Here is a 20,660-nt window from a genome sequence, read left to right as displayed (position 1 = left end):
GCAGGCTCACCAGGGACATTTATTATTGCCCTGGTATACCCTCCTTCAATAGTCCTGAACCCAATTTGCCACACAAATGAACCATGCAGGGTTTGGAGAAAAGGAGAGAGAGAGCGAGAGAGCGAGAGAGCGAGAGAGCGAGAGAGCGAGAGAGAGAGAGAGCGAGAGAGCGAGAGAGCGAGAGAGAGCGAGAGAGAGCGAGAGAGAGAGAGAGAGAGAGAGAGAGAGAGAGAGAGAGAGAGCGAGAGAGTGAGAGAGCGAGAGAGAGCGAGAGAGCGAGAGAGAGCGAGAGAGAGAGAGAGAGAGAGAGAGAGAGAGAGAGAGAGAGAGAGAGAGCGAGAGAGCACGAGAGAGAGAGAGAGAGAGAGAGAGAGCGAGAGAGCGAGAGAGCGAGAGAGCGAGAGAGTGAGAGAGCGAGAGAGAGCGAGAGAGAGAGAGAGAGAGAGAGAGCGAGAGAGAGAGAGAGCGAGAGAGAGAGAGAGAGAGGTAGGTTCTGGAGGTAAAACAAGAAAAATCACAAACATAATCACAGTCCTATGCCAACAAAGGCCCCTTTCTATCCATGCTTAGTATCCACATATTAACCAAACAATGCATTGCCATATTGCATTCGCCCGTGTTAACATCGTTAGCGCCAAAACCCTTCCTACGTGTGTGCGTGTCCTGTCCGGGGACATTTGTTACTCTTTTTTTCCCAGCCTTTGCGGGAGAGGTTAGTGCAGTCAGCCGGGCATGGACACACAGGACTGGCTCCAAGGATGGTGCCATCTGTTGAGCAGGCAGAGTCAGCCATTTTAGCCTTCTCACGTGTCTCATATCCTCCGCCATATCCCTTAGCATGCAGGGCTAACACACCCCAGTTGGGCTAACGCACTGCACTGACGGAGGCAAGCAGCTTCCCTTCTTTCTCTAGGGGGTTTTAGAGGGTTAAAGTGAGGCGGTGGGTGGTGGGGTTATTCCGTTGTTATTTTGGCCTTTCCTCTCACGGCTAGAGCAGTATTGGGGAGAACCCTGGAGCTGAGCTGAGCTGCTGAAGTGTTTATGCAGATGCAGTGGCACACTAGAGAGGGAAAATACAGGGACACAGTCGCTTGTCTGGGGCTAACGCACAGGCACAAAAAGGGACAGAAAGAATGGACGTGGGAGGAAAGGATAGAGGGAGAAGGAATATCCGCAACACAACAAAGAATAAAATACATACTTAAGCTGAGTATTAAAGCTGGATAAAGCTGAGAGAAGAATATAGCTGGATCCCTTAGAAAATATGTACTACTTCAAGATGGTTTGTCTCTACTTGCCTCTCTGTGCACTCACACCTCAGCTGGCAACACTGGCCTGTCATACAACCCCCGATCCCCAACCCCCTGTCTCCTGCGTTACTCAGTCATTGCTAGACAGCTGTCGCCTCCCCTCGCGGTAAATTTGTTTTGGCTTGGAAGTGATGAACCAGCACAGCTGTCCAAAGGGCTATAAGAGCAGCTGTTAGCACGCAGACCGTAACAGGGAGAGAAGGGAAGGTGGGGGGTAGGGTTAACGGGGTTGGATGGCCAAGTGCACTTGTGGTTGTCTCATCGGTAACATCTGTGCTCAAATTCACCCCTGGAATGTCCACTGGCGACTCAAGATTGGACGTCTGGTAGATGGCTTTCCTTTATTTTATTTTGTATGACACATTTGTCACCTCAACTATGTGTACATGGCAACATCCACCATTTGGAGTTCATGCCTTGTTGCCTGGTTTATTCTATTTCCAAAAGATTGATAGCTGTGCTCAATAGAAAGCACATCAAAAGCTGCTATGATTATGATGGCAAAGTCAATAAAAACCAGAATCCTTGAGACACAAAATTCTCACCTGAAGTGAAACTTTTCCATTCATCTTTCTCCCACAGTGACATGCCACGGGAGGGAGTATGGAGCATGAAACAGATTGCAGGGAACGTTTCTCAACCACAAAGTTTCAAGTCTCGCCCATCAATTTAACTTTTGCTATTCCCTCGTCTCTGACCTTGGGTGAACGCTCCGTCTTCCAGAGATATTCGAGCTGACGAGTGAGATTCCCGCGGTGTGACGGGTGTAATAAAACTTTGATTCACAAGCACCTGCTTCCTGGAACTTAGTGATTCATGGGAAGTAGTGTTAACCAGGGAAAATGGAGTGAGAGAAACTAAATGGAGTCTGAAACTACTGTCACACTGCTGTCACACCTCAATAGAGTCTGAAACTACTGTCACACTGCTGTCACACCTCAATGGAGTCTGAAACTACTGTCACACTGCTGTCACACCTCAATGGAGTCTGAAACTACTGTCACACTGCTGTCACACCTCAATGCTCAGATTTCAACTCCTAACATCATGTAATTCCAATTCAACGTATTTTCGTGGTGGAAATGTCATGTTTACAGTGCCTTCAGAAAGTATTCCTACCCCTTGACTAATTCCACATTTTGTTGTGTTACAGCCTGAATTCAAAATAGATTCAATAAATAATAATCTCACCCATCTATACACAATACCCCATAATAACAAAGTGAAAAACATGTTTTTAGCTATTTTTGTACATTTATTGAAAAAGAAATACAGGAAAAATCCCACTTAAATAAGTATTCATACCCCTGAGTCAATACTTGTAGAAGCGCCATTGGAAGCGATTGCGGCTGTGAGTCTTTCTGGGTAAGTCTCTAAGAACTTTCCACACCTGGATTGTGCAACGTTTGCCATTATTCTTTTCAATATTCTTCAAGCTCTGTCAAATTGCTTGTTGATTATTGTTAGACAACCATTTTCAGGTCTTGCCATAGATTTTCAAGTAGATTTAAGTCAAAACTGTAATTCGGCCTCTCGAGAACATTCACTTTCTTCATGGTTAGCAACTCCAGTGTAGATTTGGCCTTGAATTTTAGGTTACGGTCCTGCAGAAAGGTGAATTCATCTCCCAGTGTCTGGTGGAAAGCAGACTGAACCAGGTTTTTCTCTAGGATTTTTCCTGTGATTAGCTCCATTCCATACATTTGTTTGATCCTGAAAAACACTCCAGTCCTTAACGATCAAAAGCATACCCATAACATGATGCAGCCAATATGGAGCGTGGTACTCAGTAATGTGTTGTATTGGATTTTCCCCAAACATAACACTGCATTCAGGACAAAAAGTTAATTGCTTTGCCATATTTTTTTTGCAGTATTTCTTTAGTGCCTTGTTGCAAACAGGATAAAACAAGGGACTTGCTGGAGAGGAAGGAAATCCCTGAGCATTTTCCTTCCTCTCCAGCAACTGAGTTAGGAAATATTTCTGTATCTTTGTTATGACTGGGTGTTTTTTTTTTACCCATCTACCAATAGGTGCCCCTCTTTGCAAGGCATTGGAAAACCTCCCTGGTCTTTGTGGTTGAATCTGTGTTTGAAATTCACTGTTCAGCTGAGGGATTTCAGAGATAACTGTATGTGTGGGGTACAGAGATGAGGTTTGTCATTCAAAAATCATGTTAAACACTATTATTGCACAGAGTGAGGCCGTGCAACTTATTATGTGACTTTTACTCCTGAACTTATTTAGGCTTGCCATAACACAGGAGGAGTTGAATAGTTAATTGACTGAAGACAGATTTACATTTTTTATTAATTTGTAAAAATTTTGAAAAACATAATTCCCTTTTGACATTTTGAGATATCGTGTGTAGGCCAATTACAAAAAAACTAAATTTGATCAATTTTAGAGTTAGGCTGTAACACAAGAAAATGTGGAAAAAGTCAAGGGGGGTGAATACTTTCTGAAGGCACTGTATATCTACGGTTGTTCTTTGGGTCCCAGATATTGATAGTTATCTCCATATCGGATTAGAATGTAGGGGCATGGATATGGCTTTGTACTCATCAAGGTGTTGGGTAGAGAGAGGGAGATAGAGGGAGAATGCATGGAAGTGTGTGTGAGTTGGTGTGTGTAATAACACTTGACACTTAGATATCATAAGACCACTTATAAGAGACATCTTTCTTCCCTACAAGGGCGCAAACAGAGGACAAAGAGTGGACAAGAGAAGAAGTGACACTTACTTTCGGCGTTGGCGAGGAGGAGGAGAAGACCCAGGACGAGCAGCACGGGTCTGGCTATGTGCATCATGGGACAGCTTGGCACCAGCATGCTTTGGCAGCCTCAGTGGTCTGATTTCTCAGATGCAGGATATTCACAGCCTGTGGGGGGAGAGAGAGAGAGAGAGAGAGAGAGAGATGAAATAAAGCGGTTTGGCTTCATGTACTTTATCTATCTAGTGCAGATTTGTGACATACCCACACAGACTCAGTAGGTTTTGACAGCTAAAGAGGAGAGAGGGTAATATGCTCGCAGGCTATATTCTGGCACTTCAGAACATACATTAGTGCTCGCACATACACACACACGCACGTACACGGATGGAAGGACACACATGCTCTAATCAAATATACTGTGTGTAATAAGAATTTTTCTGAACTATTCACATACATTCAACATGCTAGCAGCAGAATGCTAACCTGTTTAGCCTACTATGGGTGACTAACTCAAACTGTCCCCAGAGAACCATACAGTTAGCCATTCAACTCACGGACATTTGGGTAATTTAGCACACTCTTATCCAGAGCAACTTACAGTAGTGTTAGGAACGAATTCATCACACTTGTTCTCATGCTCAATCAACTGAGCCACACGAGACACAGCACCTAACCTCTGCTCTCATTCTTTAGTGAGTTTATGGTGAGACGGTTAAGAGAAGCCAGTAATAGATTGGTGGATTTCTCTCCAGACAAGTGCTATCCACTGACTATGGAGTGATAAATTGCCACTATTGCTCTTAGTACCCTTAAAACCATTCAGCTCATATTTATGCCCCGTCTTACACCACTTAGCCAAAGCTTTAATAGCTTCAAGTGTCTCCAAATAGATTAGGACCGACAAAAAAAAGAGTGCAACACATCTATACATTTTGATGGAGTAAGCTACAGTAGCATTAGTACATGCTAGCAACACCTCCTTTATCAAGAGCTGCTTGGAGTACACATAAAATCTATGACAGAGTACACTCTTAGAAAAAAAGGTGCTATCTTGAATCTAAAAGGATTCTAGAGCTGTCGCCATAAGAGAACCCATTTTGGTTCCAGGTAAAAACCCTTTTGGTGCCAGGTGAAACTCTTTTGGGTTCCATGTAGAACCTTTTGTGGTAAGGGTTTTACATGGAACCCGAAAGAGTTCCACCTGGCACCAAAAGGGTTTTTACCTGGAACCAAAATGGGTTCTTTAAAGGGTTCTCTTATTGGGAGTTCTACCTGGAGTTCTACCAAAAGAGTTCTACATGGAACAAAAAAGTGTTATCCTAGGGGGACAGCTGAATAACCCTTTTGGAACCCTTTTTTCTAAACGTGTAGGCTAGGCTCTGCTCGTGCTTACGCTCATGTTTGCCACCCCTTCCTTTATCAAGAGCCACTATGTGGATGGGGAAAATCGATGTGACAAAGCATGATAGCATTAGCAAGTAACCCACTCGATTCCACATCATCCATTCGCTAAAGCCAGGTCTTGATCCCTGGTGACCAATATGTTGTGGTTTCTGAGATGTAAAACACTTTTCCAGGCATTGTAAAGACCTGATAATCGATGTAGATCTGAGCCTAAAATGGTTATCTGGAATGCACCCAAACTGACTAGGTTAACTTGTCGTAGGTAAACTAAAACTGGGAGTCGTCAGATGGACACGTCATTTGACCTCTGACCTCTTTTACAGTTTGACATTTAGCGGGTTAGCACCGAAGGCTAGTTGACGGATAGCATCAACCATTTGCACATTAGCCACACCACAGGCCTAGATATGGCACTGTTCACCCACACAAAAGCATTACAGGAATCACATAATCCCTTTACGTATGGGGCTTGTTCACCCGGCTATTTATCTGATGATTTATAAACAAATAAAACATCTAGAAAACCCAAAGCTCAATCAGTGGGGTAGACGATGACAAAGTACCTCATTTCCCTGCTACCCATCTCCCCGTCCTTTCTCTCCCCCTGCGGGAGAACTTTTATTCCTTTGACTGTAAATGGCAGAAGAGACAGGGAGATAGTGCACCTGTCACATTCGATTTGTATCATGGGGAGATAGACAGGACTACCTGTCTCAGAGCGCTGTGAGGCCGGTGGCGTCCGAGGTACGCGTGGCAAACTGAATCAATTTGAGGCAATCTCAACCAACACACACACACACACACACACACATACAATGGCTCACGTGCACACACACACACATACGAGCACACACAAACAGATTTTCCGCATGACTAGAGTATTTATAGTGTATTTCATTCCATTACACTGTGTAAGGACAGGGTTATCACTGAAAGTCTAATCCATAGTAAGCAACGGCATTACACAAAGCTCTTCTATTCAAGGTCACTGACGTCTTCTCTTACTTTTGCCTTGCATGCATGTGCAGTAGCCATCCTTCCAAAGTCGGGGTTGATAGCCTTTGAGTTAATTAATGTCGTGTGAACTTCCACAATGACATAACATTAGGAGTCCTCACTATACACAGTACTCAGCAGCTCTCCCTTGCTCCCTCCACCGCCCTCCACATGCTGATACAGAGAAACAAAGCCATCTGCATGTTTCGTAAGCACCAACCATGGGAGAGGAAGGCTGTGCCATCCATGTGAACACAAGCACCCCTAATGTGAACAAAGTAGCTGACAAAATTGGACAATGGCTACTCTGATGTCATATGTGGACTTTTGTTCCAGCATTAAGGTCTTGTCACAGAATACAGTCAAAGGGAGTAGGCAGGGTAGGCAAGGTGCACTTAGTCACCCTCTGAACAGCATGTCTGTAGCGAGAATGGTGCAGCGTGTTGGCAGTGTGTATGATAGTACCTGCATGCATGTGTGTATGTGGGTACGTTCATGTGTGGGTGTGTTTCCTACAGGGCTGAGCTCTAACCAACAACTACAGCAGCATCGCTGGCGTTACCCAACGCACACTGCTACCTCAGATATTACCTCTGACCTTCGACACAAAAGCTTTTGTTCCCTAATATGGCCGCTGTGTTACACGTGTCAGTTCAATTTCACACATACAGAGATGCTGATGCTTCGCTCGAACATTTATTGCTGGAAAAAAAAAGGAAGAGAAAAAATGTTGTCCTTTCTTTCCAAGCCTCTCAGCGGTATTATTGTTACTATTCAGTGGTTTTCCATTCAAAGTGCCGAGTTGTGATAGGATCATGCATTATTAAACAAAAGGCCGACGACATGCACAATGTTAATTAGAAAAAGGGGAAGATATTGCCAGGCAGTGTCGGAGGAAAGAAAGAAAGAGAGAGAGAGAGGGTTGGTGAGTTATCGTTTGTTCTCCCCTGATTCTTATCACTCCCTGAGAGGTTGATAGAGGAGGGAAACAATGAAGAGAGAGATTCTCTATAGAAAGGATAGCCTGTTTTGTGTCTTCTACTATTGCATGTGGGAGTTCTATGTTTCAAACAGGGACTAACAATTTAGATTCCGAGCTTTTTGATACTGCTGTGTGAACTACCAAACAGTGTTTGATTGAATAAACTTTTGCTCATTGTTGTTCAAATGTCTTGAGATGGGTGTTGATTGTCAAACATAAGCTAACAGGAATCCCTTGTCATCTATTTCAATGTAAGTAACCATCATGCTGGGGTGGTCATGACCCTGAAGGCATGCTGTTATAGTATCTAATACCATCTGTGATGGGACATTCTTTGTTAGCGTGCTATCATAGCCTGCTAGTATATCCACAATATAACACAAATTGATGGGAACCAAATGCTAACATCAGAATCTTATGGATGCAACTGTTTTTAATAAGTTTGGTCTGGGATAAAAAAAAAATACAAATAAACAATACCCATAACCAACCTTCATAACAAACTCATCTTTCGTGCGCCTTGCCTCAGTTTTGCTTCAAATAAGTCCATTGGGTTTCAAGAGGGCTCTTTATGTTTGTGAATAACATGCAATGCCTTGCCCATCTTATAAAATGGATTGCATGGAAACTGTTGTTGTTCTCCCCAAAAAATGCCCACAAAAATACCAGGCACGACTATTAAGTCAACCCCTTCCTTAATTGTGTCCACACACGCTAAGACATAACTGCCACAAGGAATTGGTGCAAGACAAATACAGTTTTTGCCTTTCATGAACTGTTCCCTTTCCTTGTTTGGTCGGGGGTAAACAATACAGTTATTACATAGTCCAAAATCATAAATAAAACATGGCAGGTTCCTTAAACTTTTTACTCCAACAACGTAAGGCTATATCTCAGTTGTTTTGAACAGTATCTTCCAGATGCCACACAAGAGGTAAGAGTCAAGAGCTCAAGGACTCTATCCGGCTTAATTAAGGCAGAACCGCTGTACCGTGAAAGAACGCTCGCCCACCGATTTCAACCGCAAGGTCAAATGGCATCTCTACAGACGGCATAGGGCATCGGGTACCCATCCCTCACCCTCCACGTCTACCCGTCTCAACCATGGTTCCACAGTGGAGAAATATTACATTAATAGAGTTCAAAGAAGTTTGCATGAAGCGGCATTTACACCCACTCAAGATTCCCTCAGGGTTATTGCTATGTGTCACATGATTGGAGTTATAGAATGTATCCCGTTTGAACGCTCAACAGAGGCATAAGTCCCCCTAGCAACCGTCCGCCCCCCCTGTCAAAAAGGGTGCGGGCTAAGTCAGAGTGGCAGCCCATGAGCTCGGGATGCTGGCTGCACCTATTACGCATGACACATGCAGTAGTCTTTTATCTTACCTCTTTCCGCTCATCTCTCTCTCTCTCTCTCTCTCTCTCTCTCTCTCTCTCTCTCTTTCTCTCTCTCAAAAAACCTCCTTCCTTCCATCTTCTTCCATGACCTGCTTCAATTTTCTCTTCCCCTCTCTTTCACAATTATTCTTCTGCCCTTCTCTCTCTCTTTTCTCTCTCTCTCACTCGCTCATACCTCCTGTCACCATCCTTTTCTCTCTTTCCTTCCCTCCATACATCTCTCTCTCACAAAGGGGCGGATTGATTTAAGACTAGCGTCAGGACCGTTTCTCACGCATCGCCACCAGATCAGTAGGCATGTGCAATAACATTCCTCAAGCTAAGCTAAGCTATGCCCTCCAGTGCAGCATCCACATGAAAGCTTCTGACACCGGCAGCTTAAAGAAGTTTATTTGTGGGACTTATTTACTTTTCCCCAACCTCCTCCCGACCTCAGTCAAACAAGCCTCTGACGGTCACATGTAATGTTTTCAGAGATGCTCGTCCCACCCGAGTTCCTCTGTTGTCTCCCTGTTTATTAGAACATTGCCGGTGCCTGTTTATGTCATTCTCTCTATCATCCCACCCTTTGTTGTTATGAGTGACGGGTTCTGATGACATTTCTTGCGCCAGTAATTGGGTTTAAAAGCACCTGCTGTGGCTGGAACAAGGAAGTGACAGTATCTTGTCCCCAGGTGTGGGTACAGGAAATGCCAAAGCCATTTCACCTCTGCAGTCTCGCTTTTGTTCAGGAGTTTGAACTTTGAGAAGCCTCAAGGGAGATTTGCTTGTTTACCTAATCACCAAAGGTCAATGATAATTAGGTGCATATATCTTTTTAAGGGTTGCTTTGTTACTGTCAAGTTGCTATCTGTGACTAGATCTTAGCAGGACGAGTTTAACTGAATTCAACAGTTTTAACAAGCTGGTGTTTCATAGCTGCATGAAAAACTAACAATGGAACAGAGGCCAAGTACATATATTTTCAGTTTACTATAGTGATACTATGTGAATTCAGCCCACCTACCATGTCCTTATCCAAAAAGTTATCTCATCAATATTAGACCTACCATATCCTTGTCCAAATAGCTATCTCATCAATACTAGACCTACCGTGTCCTTGTCCAAATAGTTATCATCAATACTAGGCCAACCATGTCCTGGTCCAAATAGCTATCTCATCAATACTAGACCTACCATGTCCTTGTCCAAATAGTTATCTCATCAATTTGCCAAGAGCATACAATTACTTCTGAAGCTAAGCAGGGTTGGTTCTGGTCAGTCTCTGGATGGGAGACCAGATTCTGCTGGAAGTGGTGTTGGAGGGCCAGTAGGAGATACCCTTTCCTCTGGTCTCAGAAAAATATCCCAATGCCCCAGGGCTGTGATTGGGGACAATACCCTCCGTAGGGTGCTGTCTTTTGGATGGGATGTTAAATGGGTGTCCTGACTCTCTGTAGTCAATAAAGATCCCATGTTAACCCTGGGGTCCTGGCTAAATTCCCAATCTGGCCTTCATGGCCACCTAATCATCCCCAGCTTCCAATTGATTCATTCATCCCCCCTACTATTCCCCAAGTCGTTGCTGTAAATGAGAATGTGTTCTCAGTCAACTTACATGGTAAAAAAAAACTAGACCTACCTTGTCCAAATAGGTATCTTATCAACACTAGACCAACCATATCCTTGTCCAAATAGTTATCTCATCAATACTAGACCAACCATATCCTTGTCCAAATAGTTATCTCATCAATACTAGACCTACCATGTCCTTGTCCAAATAATTATCATCAATACTAGACCTACCATGTCCTTGTCCAAATAGTTCTCATCAATACTAGCCCTACCATGTCCTTGTCCAAATAGCAATCTCACCAAACTAGCTATCACTGTCTCCCTCTCACACTTCCTCTATATTTTAACCTGTCCCTCTTTTCTTCTCTTATTTCTCTCACTTTCTTTCTCTCTCTTACCCACATGATATCTCCACTTCCTCTTTTTACCCTTTCCTCTCCCTCTCTCCCCCGCCGCCCTCTACTCCTCTATCTCAGTCTTAGAGCAGCTGTTCAGATGGATGGTCCCCCAGTACACGACCCTGACCAACAGACTGGTGAGTGATTATCCCAGTGCCCTGTTGGGCTGCTCCGCTGCACACTGGCATACAGAGTCAAACACACACACACACACACACACACACACACACACACGTAAAGTCACACATCACACACACGCACACCCATGCGAGAACACACACAAAGAGGCCATGTGCACGTGGAAACACACGCACGTGCAGACACACACACGTACACACACACAAGGTTACACAAAACTGGTAATCTTCAGGGACACAAGGGTGGTGAATAGCATCATCACAACACACAACTGTCTGTTTTTCAATTGACCTTGATGACATTGGCCAACACATGGTTAAATCAATCCCATAGAACACTTTAATGCCTTTTCAATGGGACAATGATAAAAGCATGGCATACATAAGCTCTTGCGAGCCAATTGTCAATAGCTTGCGACTTCCCTTCTGCAATCTATTGAAATCTTTATTTTCCTCTTCGTAGGGTTCCCCCATGCACTCAAGGGGCCGTGTGTTTGTTTGCTGTTGTGGTGAGGCCGATTTGGAAGTGCATAGTGTTTTGTGCTCGCGTTGCCGCCGTCGATTGAAGGACTCTTCTGTATGAGCGCCGTGTTTCACAGGGAAAGAAACTCATTACCGTACAAATGTGCAGCATCTCAAGAACCCATTGTGTGTGTTTGTGTGTCTGTGTGAGGGAGAGGGAGAGGGAGAGAGAGAGAGAGAGAGAGAGAGAGAGAGAGAGAGAGAGAGAGAGAGAGAGAGAGAGAGAGAGAGAGAGAGAGAGAGAGAGAGAGAGAGAGAGAGAGAGAGAGAGAGAGAGAGAGAGAGAGAGAGAGAGAGAGAGAGAGAGAGAGAGAAAACGGTAGACTTAACAGCCGCCAACCTGAAATCGCCAGGATTATATTTATGCCGCATGAACAGGGGAGGGCCAAATCATGTTACATATTCTGAACCAGAAAACAGGGGAGATGGAGAGAGAGGGAGAAATATAAAGAGGTGGCTGAGGAGGAGAGGACGGATCAGGCAGAGAGAGTGAGGTGGGAAAAGAAAGAAAGAAAGAAAGAAAGAGAGAGAGAGACAGAGAGACAGAGAGAGGGAGGGAGGAGGAGGAGAACAGAACAAGGGTGGAGAGGGGATGATAGAACTGGGCACACTATAGCAGTCTGGACGGGTCGCTTCCCAGAGTGGTGTAGACGTTCCTTGGTCTCGTGTGTCACGTAAGTCAGTAGCATTGTTCCAGGGAGTCAGTGTGCTACGCACATACCGGTCGAGGCACTAGCTCTGATCCATGGCGTTATGTTATTGTTTGTGCAGCTAGCTAGTACACACTAGCTAGTACTCATCAACTGACTTGCCTAGTAAAAAAAAATATTTTTTAAATACACACCAGCTAGGCTAGCTAACCGGTACACTCTAACTAGCTAGTACCTAGACACTAGCTACAATACTAGCTCTAATACACACTAGCTAACTACCTAGCACACACTAGCTAGTAGCTACACTACATGTCCAAAAGTATGTGGACAACCCTTCAAATTAGTGGATTCGGCTATTTCAGCCCACCTGTTGCGGACAGGTCTATAAAATTGAGCACACAGCCACGCAATCCCCAAAGACAAACATTGGCAGTAGAATGGCCGGTTCTGAAGAGCTCAGTGACTTTCAGCGTGGCACCGTCATAGGATGCCACCTTTCCAACAAGTCAGTTTGTCAAATTTCTGCCCTGCTAGAGCTGCGCGGTCAACTGTAAGTGCTGTTATTGGGAAGTGGAAACGACTAGGAGCAACAACGGCTCAGCCGCAAAGTGGTAGGCAACGCTAACTCACAAAATGGGGCCGCAGAGTGCTGAAGTGCGTAAAAATCGCCTGTCCTCGGTTGCAACACTCACTACCGAGTTCCAAACTGCATATGGAAGCAACGTCCGCACAAGAACTGTTCGTCGGGAGCTTCATGAAATGGGTTTCCATGGCCAAGCAGCCGCAGAAGCGAGGTCAATACAGAAAAATGGTTTGTCGAGATCAGTGTGGAAGAACTTGACTAACCTGCACAGAGCCCTGACCTTAACCCCATCAAATACCTTTGGGATGAACCGGAACGCCGACAGCGAGCCAGGCCTAATCGCGCAACATCAGTGCCTGACCTCACTAATGCTCGTGGCTGAATGGAAGCAAGTCCCCCAGCAATGTTCCAACATCTAGCAAAAAGCCTTCCCAGAAGAGTGGAGGCTGTTATAGCACAAAAGGGGAGGAACAACACCATATTAATGCCCATGATTTTTGAATGAAATGCTTGACGAGCATCTCATACTTTTGGTCATGTAGTGTATCTTATAATCCTGAATGTAATTGGTGGCGGTAATGCACCATGCTCTCAGGCACAATTTTGACATCCTGTCTGAGCTTGTATGTCTCACAACATCTGTGGCGTGAGAAGCGATCTGCTTCAGCCAGACCCGATTGGACAAATGAGCCATGGTCGGAGTATGAGAACGTGATCCTCTGTTCACACACAGCGCCTCTGCACCATACACTCCTGGCATCTTGACATCTACCCCACCACCCAGCCACGGTCTGTGGGAGGATGAATAATATCACTTCCGAGAGAGGAGAGAGGAAAGAGAAGAGAGGAGAAGGGAGAAAGTGGGAAAGAAAGGGGTGGGGTAAAGAGAGAATATAGAGGGAGAGAGGATAGGGAGGGAGATGGAGAGTGAAAGGAAGGGATAGAGAGAGAGCGAGGGAGGGAGGGAGGGAGCCAGGGAGGGATAAAGAATGGAGAGAGAGAGACACACAGAGAGCGAGAGGGAGGAGAGAAAGGGAGGAAGGCCTAGAGGTAGAGAGACCATTCCCACCCCCTGCCCTTGCACTCATGCAGTTTTATGGAAAACCCAGAAGCCATGAGAGTGGGTGTGCTTCTCTGAATAGACAAAACAGCATTCCTCTGTGACTAGCGTGGCATTCTGGCAGAAACCAACAGAGCCCGCTCTTACAGAAAAACCACTGCAATTACATACTTCATAAACTAGACCCTAATGCACAATGCCGTTTTCATAGCTTCACAACAATCACTCCTTATCTCCCATACAACCAGTTCACTCTGAATATCAAGGTATTTTGCCACAGTGACATCTTTGCAGCTTTCGTACCAAGCAGGCTTGTTTTAGAAACGCACTAGTTAAGCAAACACAGATCATGTAAAAAAAATTTTTTTTAAAGACCGCTTAAGGCGTACACACTACGCTCAAAGGGCAATGTTGTAATTCAAATGGTTAATATTTCTACCTCCCATAAGTACACGCGATAGGTTATCTCATCTTGATGTTGTACCGGCAGCACTTGGCCTGATTAAATGCCGTGTGTGTTTTGCACATTCTTTACCAATAAGGTTGTTTCATGCCCAACTCCCAAGAGACTAGAAACAAATGGTTATTGGTCTATGAAAAACAGCACAAGTCTGCAACTGACACAATAGCCAGGACGCATTAGCAAAACACGAGCTTATCAGAGCCTGTTATGTGAAAATACAGCGCTGCCAAAATGGCTGCTGACTGGACATCAAATGTTATCCCAGATATTGGACGACTTTGCTGAATAAGCAGCAAAGCAATGAAGCAGTGTTGCTCTTTTCGCTCGCTTACCTTCAGGATAATAGGGTTGAAACCTGTTTCAATATTTTGCTGGACCCATTTGTTTAGAAACATAGGCTTTGATATGCGTTTTCCAGAGTAATTTCACTGAAAACACAATATTTCTGTATGATTTTGGACCTCATTTGGACAAACGTTAGCTACGCTAAGCTACAGTTCCCACAGACCGTGGGAACAAAATGTGCTTCCTAACTTACGGGCCTAGCACTACAAACATTAAGATTGAACACCGGCAGGAGAGAACCATTTTTAACAGGGCAAAAACAATTAATTTGTGTTGACATGACATTATTACAATTAACCCGTCCTCCTATAGCTCCTCCCACCAGCCGCCACTGTAATGTACATATCTACACTTTAAATCATTTTAGATGTGGCTGTACCCATGCCAGTTGAGTGTTTGCTTTTGAAACAAGATAAGCACAACCAATCTTCATCTTGTGAGTCATATTTGCAAAACCAGCACATTTGAAAGGAACGTTTGATAAGTGCCTCTTCCAACACAGGCATTTCTCCATTTACCAAGGGAACGCTGGCTGTTTGCTTATTTTCTTCTCACTTGAACATAGATTGTGAGGTAGCAGTGTATATTCAATATGCTAATGTAAACATTTGATTAACTTCCTCAAAAGACCTACAACCAGAGAAATTATGCCAATTTTCTCACAGGCGCATATTTTTTTACCCAGTCCTATAAACTGTACAAACCCTCTCTCAGACACTTGAACACTCAGACACACACACACACACACACACACACACACACACACACACACACACACACACACACACACACACACACACACACACACACTCAGACACACACACACACACACACACTCAGACACACACTCAGACACACACACACACACACACACACACACACACACACACACACACATACACACACACACACACACACACACACTCAGACACACACTCAGACACACACACACACACACACTCAGACACACACACACACACTCAGACACACACACACACACACACACACACACACACACACACACACACACACACACACACACACACACACACACACACACACACACACACACACACACACACACACACACACAGACAGGTCTGATAGTTCATCATCCCAACTGCCATAGCCTCCTTTCCAAGAGTTTAGGTTTCCATTAACTGACTGTCTACGCCTTATCATTATAATGGCTGCCTGTGCCAAAGAGAGCATCTGAGGCTCCCATTGGTGGAACCCAGCCCCACTCTACCTGCCCATGTGGTATCTGAATTGAGATCGGACCCAGGAGCAGGGGATTAACTACTACATTATTGCATATTGAAAGTCTCAATTAGGATCTTTAAATAAGAGTCGCTGCCAGTGAGATTCTGCCACTGACGTACTACAGGGAAAAGGTGTGTGTGTGTGTGTGTGTGTGTGTGTATGTGTGTGTGTGTGTGTGTGTGTGTGTGTGTGTGTGTGTGTGTAGCCACTGATTTGCAGAGGCTGCCTTGTTTCATTGTGACAATAGGCCTGAAGCGTTTGTTTACAGTACATTGCCGTCGTTCAGCAGATGCTATTTTTCAGGGCAACTAACAAGGTCAACCATGTACAGTGCAGTAGGCCTCCAATATTGAGAGAGTCCATTGCTGTAGTAGGGACCCACGAGGGCTGTAATTACCGCTTCACGTATGACCTTTTCTGTGATGGACTGTTATGTTCATGGAGGTAACTACTGTGTGATGTGTCTGTTTAATCATCTATTATCATCCACATGCGAAGTTCACTTATGACAAAACAAACATTCCAACAAGGTTGCTCCACAATTCACGACTTTGCACACAAACTGTTGTTTTAGTTGGCAGAACTCGCTTGATTCTTGTCAGACTACGAGCAAACACTGACGTTAATGAGCTATACATTCTCTGGTTTAATATTGCAGCCCAGCGTTGTGACGTCTGGCCTTTTAACTTCTCCTTTTGTTTCATGTGAGGGGAGGCATTGTTGTGTTTGACGTGCCTCCGCGATCAACCCCTGCTATTTAGTCGGTGGAAATGAGCCGAGAAAAGGTGCACTTCTGCTAATGCCATGCAAATTCTGCTCTTCTTGTGTGATGGAAATGCTGCTTCTTTCCCCTTCTTTCCCCAGTCTGCAATACAGTTAGACATAGACAGCATAGACAGCATACTGCGTGGAGTGTTAGTCAAACTGTACGTTGGAAGCTAGGCGCAGTCCAAACATTTTCCCTCTGCCGTTGAAACCGCATATGCACATAATTTCACAGCATCCCTGACAACACCTTCAAACCCTGGCAAAAGACAGCTAGCAAGCTAATGATGCTAACATTTTCAGACTTCGAAGTGTCAGCCACAGCCATTTGCAGAGCCGCAATCAAAACAAATCTGTCAGAAAAGTGAGGGAGGCACTACAGGCAATGCATTTTGTTATTTTCAGTACCAGTCAAAAGTTTTGGGCGCACCTACTCATTCAAGGGTTTTTCTTTATTTTGACTATTTTCTACAATCTAGACTAACAGTGAAGACATCAAAACTATGAAATAACACACATCGAACCATGTAGTAACTAAAAAAGTGCTAAACAAATCAAAATGTACTTTAGATTTTAGATTCTTCAAAGTAGCCACCCTTTGCCTTGATGACAGCTTTGCACATTCTTGGCATCCAAAATGTTAAAGGTGGAATTCATTTTTCAGGATCCTCCCTCAGTCCACACCAGTAAAACGGTAAGATTCTCAAACATAAAGAACACCCAAAGCAGAAGTTAATTGCTAACGATCAGTCTACCTCATGTTTTTGTCATCCATCTTCACACTCTTCTTTCAAAGGAACTACAAACAACAGTTGATACCAACTGGCAGTTAAGACGGTGGATACGGGTAGACCTAAAACTTGTACACATGCAGAGACCTCTGTGAGAATGCCTGGGTAAGGAGAGGGACAGTGAGAGAATGCTTGATCCCCTGATCTTCCCCTGTAGCAGAGTATCATTGGGGGAGAATAAACAGTCTGCAGTTTGCTGATGAACAATTTTCGACCTGATTTTCGTCTTTCTCTCTCTATTCTTTATCTCACTCTGGGATTGTCAGAAAAGGGAGATCTCAGGAGGACATTGGGGGCATTGGCCAGTCGCTGGCAGTTAGCCTGCGTGTGATTGAGGTGTCACTAAATGGCTTGCGGCAGCATTGGGAAAGCTAACTGGAGGCTATCGAAATGGATTGGGACCGCTAGCAGCTGGTAACTGCTACTACGGCTAAACTGTCCCTCCTCCAGGGGAAGAATAAACATTCAAAGACGGGGACTGGTGTTAAGAAGATGCCAAGGTGCTCAGGGGCAAAGTGGCACTGACTTCACAAGTCTTGGATGATGTCCTTGCACCCTATTGGTCACGACAAAGAAGAATCTATTAGGTTTTTAGTGAGGAGGAGGTCGAGAAACAAACAAAAGCAAACAACCAAGTCTTCTGTGCAGTGTGTGCTCCTTTGAGAACTTCACAGTTGAGATGTGAAAATTGGGAACAGAACCTAATATAGCGCAGGGTGTATTTGGAGCCGTGAGGACTTGATAGTTACATAGCCAAGCACAAACTCAACAAGCCTTTGCCCTTTAAGGTTTCGAAATGTGGTTTGTGTTGACGAAAAAGCAGTTCAAAAATGAAGTCAGCAGCCATAACAGTTCAACAAATCAGATATCCCTCTTGGGTATATTTGACCTTCTGAGTCAGTCAAATATGTTCCGAACTGAACACAAAAGCATCAGAAAATGCCTTCTTTTGTCAAAGTACCATTCTTTTCACCTGCAAGCAGTCTAATCAGACATCTGACCTTAAAATATCAGAAACGAAGCATCCCGATGGCGCCTGTGACTCAACCGATAACCGTACAGCGACAATGTGTCTGGAACATTCACCTCTGCCTCATTTCTCCTATTAGCTCTCCCTTCTTCACACAAGGTGTTTGAAGTTCATCTCCTCACCTCAAAGGTGGTGCTCTTGACACACGGCGATGGATACCTGACTGGCGCAGTCAAAACATTTAGTCTGTTTGTTTCGGGGGGAGCCGGCCTTATTCTAATCTCTCGCTTCAAACTTCGTCGGCTAACTTTTTCAACTTTGTTGTCCTTACAGTGGGCTTGGCAAGGGGACAAAAAGCTTCAAAGGGTTGAAATGTATTCAAGCACATAAATGGCAGATTGGCAAAGAGTACACAAGAAAGCAGGCTGCATAATCTCTGAGCGGGGGAAGAACAGACCTCGTTGCGAGAGTGTGTGTGTGTGAGCATGTGTGTGTGTATGCTCTCTTCCAGCATTCAATCTCAAGTGCTTGCTACTGATGTGATTGCTGATTAGAACATAAGCCCCTCCAATCCATTGCTTTGAATGCTTGACTAAGACAGAGATTGTTCTGTAATGGCCATGCCATAAGACTGTGGGCTTTACCTAGTAACTGCCTGTAATTGGCCAGAGGCTTTGACATTTACTTTTGTGTGTAACAGGCAATTACCAGGATAGGATTGTTATTCTTTATTCATTCATTTCGGCAAATTTCTCTCTCTTTGCACTGCACAACCCCTTTATCCATGACCAATCCCTCCAATTATTTTACACACACACACACACACACACACACACACACACACACACACACACACACACACACACACACACACACACACACAGCCCAATGCATACACACTAACATATTAATATAGAGACACATACACACGCAAGCACAAAACAAGGGCCATTCAACCACCTAGATAAACACACACGCACACAAGCACAGACACAAACACACACAGCCAACCGCTTTGTCATGCCTCTCCTACTACATTAATGAATTACTAGGGAAAAGTGGGTATAACCTGAATAATCAATGCTGTGGAACAGTATCAGAATCAGACTGTGTGTCGGGTCAGAGGGGGGAGGGAGGGAGGGGGAGAGAGCGAGAGAGAGAGAAAGAGAGAGAGAGAGAGCGAGCGAGAGAGAGAGAGAGAGAGAGAGAGTGTGTGAAGAGAGAGAGGGGGAGTGAAAGAAAGAGATGGAGAGAGAGAGAAAAAAGGGGAGAGAGACACAGAAGCACAGATGGCCAAAAAAACATGTCAATTTGTCCACAGTATCATATGCACCATTAGTATGCCGGCCAAGTAATCAGTGAGTGCGTGTGCGTGCACGCTGATGTTGATGCTGCAACAGAACATTTCTCTGATGTCATTTTGAGTTGATAACCTAACAATCATTTTTCTCTATCTGTAATCATTAAATGCCATCACAACCAAAGGCTCCTCTCTGATTGCACATTTTCAAAGCAGTGAAAATACTGTTAATTCAATTCAACCCATGTCCTTTTTTGGCAATCGTCAAATTGCAATCACAATCATATACATTACAACTGGCAAGCTGTCATACCATTTTGAATGTCAAGTGAAATCCATAACATAATGATATATCCATAATATACATCAACTGCATGTTTCTGTTAGATTTCGTCCTATAGCGAACACCCTTCATTCCTGAACTGTGCACTCATTCCCTAATCCCTACACACTTAAAAGCATTGAATTTAGGCATGGTTAAATTTTCATATACTGTACAGTACCAGTCATTTCCTTTCAAATTGATGGATTCTTTAGTTTATTTGTATCCTGCGTAGTGAATGATTACTGTGAGTATTAATGGAGTCATGAAACTGTGTGTATGCTAGTTTTTAAAGGTTGACCTAATCAGTTAAGAGGAAATTGCCTCGGATCAGAGAGCAGGGTCAGGTCCAGAAGATGGACGAGGTGTGATTCTGACTTCTGGCTAAACAAAGAGAGGAGCATGGACATTCCACAGAGGAAAGGAGGGAAACTCATTGGGGTCATAAAATGTATAGCTGGGGAGGTGACGACCGAAGGGAGGGAAGAGAATAAGACGTGTTGTGAGCTTTCTAAATGTACGCACTCAGCTGACGGCATCCTTGGTATTAAACACTTGAAATTTCTCTTGAGCTTTTGGTCTCTGCAATAGCAATAGCAGTTTGCTTTTTAACAAAATGCATGAAGGGAAGCGAACAAGTGTACAATTCAGGATCAAGGAGAGACTATCGGTACATAGCCCTGACTCACGGGAACCCTAAGCCATAAAGATCCTCCAGTCCTCC

At 44.3% G+C, this 20,660-nt stretch overlaps 1 protein-coding gene across 32 annotated transcripts in view; it reads right to left on the bottom strand.

Moving 5' to 3' along the window:
* The window catches only part of LOC110500605 (receptor-type tyrosine-protein phosphatase delta), a 612,371-nt gene that overhangs the window by 164,530 nt on the left and 427,181 nt on the right, over positions 1 to 20,660 (bottom strand). For all 32 annotated transcript variants that reach the window (XM_090214671.1, XM_090214666.1, XM_036958032.2 and 29 more), the window contains one exon: positions 4,055 to 4,192. In XM_090214671.1, the coding sequence (XP_090070797.1) occupies positions 4,055 to 4,142 (88 nt within the window). In that variant the 5' untranslated portion in view covers positions 4,143 to 4,192. The remainder of the gene's footprint in view (positions 1 to 4,054; positions 4,193 to 20,660) is intronic.

This window comes from Oncorhynchus mykiss, chromosome 21, assembly GCF_057628025.1.
Source record: "Oncorhynchus mykiss isolate SJ-2025 chromosome 21, ASM5762802v1, whole genome shotgun sequence".
Taxonomy (NCBI): Eukaryota; Metazoa; Chordata; class Actinopteri; order Salmoniformes; family Salmonidae; genus Oncorhynchus; species Oncorhynchus mykiss.
This window is presented reverse-complemented; position numbering and strand designations above follow the sequence as displayed.